This window comes from Petaurus breviceps, unplaced genomic scaffold, assembly GCF_028583685.1.
Source record: "Petaurus breviceps papuanus isolate PSGF00001 unplaced genomic scaffold, PetGlider_PUasm1.0 90451, whole genome shotgun sequence".
NCBI classification, from domain to species: domain Eukaryota; kingdom Metazoa; phylum Chordata; class Mammalia; order Diprotodontia; family Petauridae; genus Petaurus; species Petaurus breviceps.
The window spans coordinates 2,112,768-2,114,882 of NW_027187258.1; the positions used below are offsets into that span (position 1 = coordinate 2,112,768).

Below are 2,115 nucleotides of genomic sequence, written 5' to 3' on the forward strand. Positions count from 1 at the left end.
TTTCCCACTAGGTCCTCTCTGCCTCCATAACCTACGCAAGTTCCCATCTGTCTTTTTCCCCCCTTCTTCCTCCTCCCTCCTCCTCCCTCCCTCTCCCTCTCCCCTTTACCACCCCTTCTCCCTCTTACTTCTTTTCCCACTAGGTCCTCTCTGCCTCCATAACCTACGCAAGTTCCCATTCAGTAGGTGTTATGGGGTGGGGGAAGGCTCTGGCACAGGCCCTGCAGGGGCTGATGGACCTCTAGCTCATAGTACTTTTGAGTTCCCAGTTCCACTCCACCACTCTTGATATAAGGCCCTCCTGCCCTGTAAGGGACAGTCCTGCTCTCTTCAGCCCTTTGTGAAGTAGTCCAGCCCTGCCAGGTGATGCAGTGGGGTAGGCCCAATCCTGAACAAGATGTGTCAAGTGTCTGCCTGTCCAAAGGTGCCATCATTCAGGCCCCTGACCTCCTTTTCTTCAAGGGCAGCTCAGTACTGGCACAGAGAAAGAACAGAGACCAGGGAACTGAGAGGGCAGTGTGGCCCAGGGCCTGGCTGTGGGCTAGATTGTAAATGACACCCAACAGAAAGTTCCTTCTTGCCCCACTGCCACCTCCCAATTGGGCCTTCTTACCTCTTGGTTTCTCTAGTGACCATAGACCAGAGACCTATTTCTAGGTCCCAGGCCCTCCAGGAAAGCAAAAGCACCTTAGAGTTCCAGGACACCCAGCTAGCCCAGTCCCAAGGACCTAGATCTTCTACCCTGGGCTGATTGATGTTATTTGCCAACCTCCCTCCCCCTAGTACAAGGCCCTTTTGTTCTCTCTGGCAGGAAAGTCTCCCTCCTACCCTCAACTCCTTTATTGCTAAGACGAGGGCTAGGGTATGACCCAGAGATGGAAGCTGGGCCAGGTTGTGCTAGCTGGTCTGATGGGCAGGGTTAGGGTTAGGAAAGGTCCAGGCTTACTCACCCTTTGCCATCACATACTCCCGGACAATTGGAATCCAGAAGATCCCTTCCAAGGTGGCGAGAGAGGGAGTGATCCCAGGAAAAATCTGAGAAAAGCCAGTGGACTCTGTGCCAAAGTTGCAAAAGATCCCATAAGAGAGGATCCCATGAGGGTGGGCAGCAATGATATAGTTGTGCCTTGGGGAGAGCTCACAAGTCTTCACCAGCTGTTAGGAAGAAAGGGTGTGAGGGCTGAGAGAGTGAGAAGGGCAAGGAACCAAGGAGGGGGTGGTGAGTTAGTCATCAGATCTCCCACATCTGCTTCTCTACATTGGGCCTAGAGCAGGCCCCCACCCCCTCTAGCCTTCCACACTCAGTTGCCAAAGTGGTTTTCCCTCTGCCCATGCCATCTCCCTACCCACATAACCCCACTGGCTCCCTATCACCTCTGGGACTCAATGGAAAATTCTCACTTGGTCATTTCCAGCCCTTTCTAGCCTGGGACATGCCAGCAGTTCCTTCCAGGCTGTCTATACTTTAGTGCCCTCTACAGGCTCTATGGCAGAGCCATCTGGTCATGCTCACCATGGCCCTGCCTCCCCTCTCCATGCTTTTGCACTGGTATTCTCCCATACCTGCCATGCCATTCCTCATCACGTCCACCTTGTAAAGTCCTTGGCTTCCATTAAAACTGAGCTCCCATAGAAAGACCCTGAGGGCAACTGCTCATGCCACCCTCTCTTCTCAGGTGAACTTCTGTTGGTGCCCATCAATGGATCCCATTGAATACCACTTAGATACTTTCCCTCTCTTGTCCTCAGTTTCCTCCTCTATAAAATGAAGGAGCTAGACTACAGTCCCTTCCGGCTCAAAATCCTATGATCATATGAGGATGCTGCCAGAGAATTGGTGCCCATCCTCTAACCATGCCTTCCCTGGGGCCTCTCCAGGCATCCAGCTACAAGCTTCTTGGAGATTCCACCTCAAAGTGCTGTCTGCCGAGCCTTTGTAAACTATGGGGGCTGGATGTGTGTGTGTGTGTGTGTGTGTGTCTATGTGGTATGGTGTGGTGTGTGTGTGTTGTGGTGTGGTGTGGCGTCTGTGTGTTGTGTTGTGGTGTGGCGTGGCATGGCGTGGTATGGTGTGGCGTGTGTGTGGTGTGGAATGGTGTGTTGTGGTGTGGCGTG

The 2,115-nt window shown here is 53.0% G+C and overlaps 1 protein-coding gene across 1 annotated transcript in view; it reads right to left on the reverse strand.

The window, feature by feature from the left end:
* Window positions 1-2,115, reverse strand: part of DGAT2L6 (diacylglycerol O-acyltransferase 2 like 6) — a 16,323-nt gene that overhangs the window by 4,142 nt on the left and 10,066 nt on the right. Inside the window, exon 4 of the mRNA XM_069062372.1 lies at window positions 951-1,155. Within this exon, the coding sequence (XP_068918473.1) occupies window positions 951-1,155 (205 nt within the window). The remainder of the gene's footprint in view (window positions 1-950; window positions 1,156-2,115) is intronic.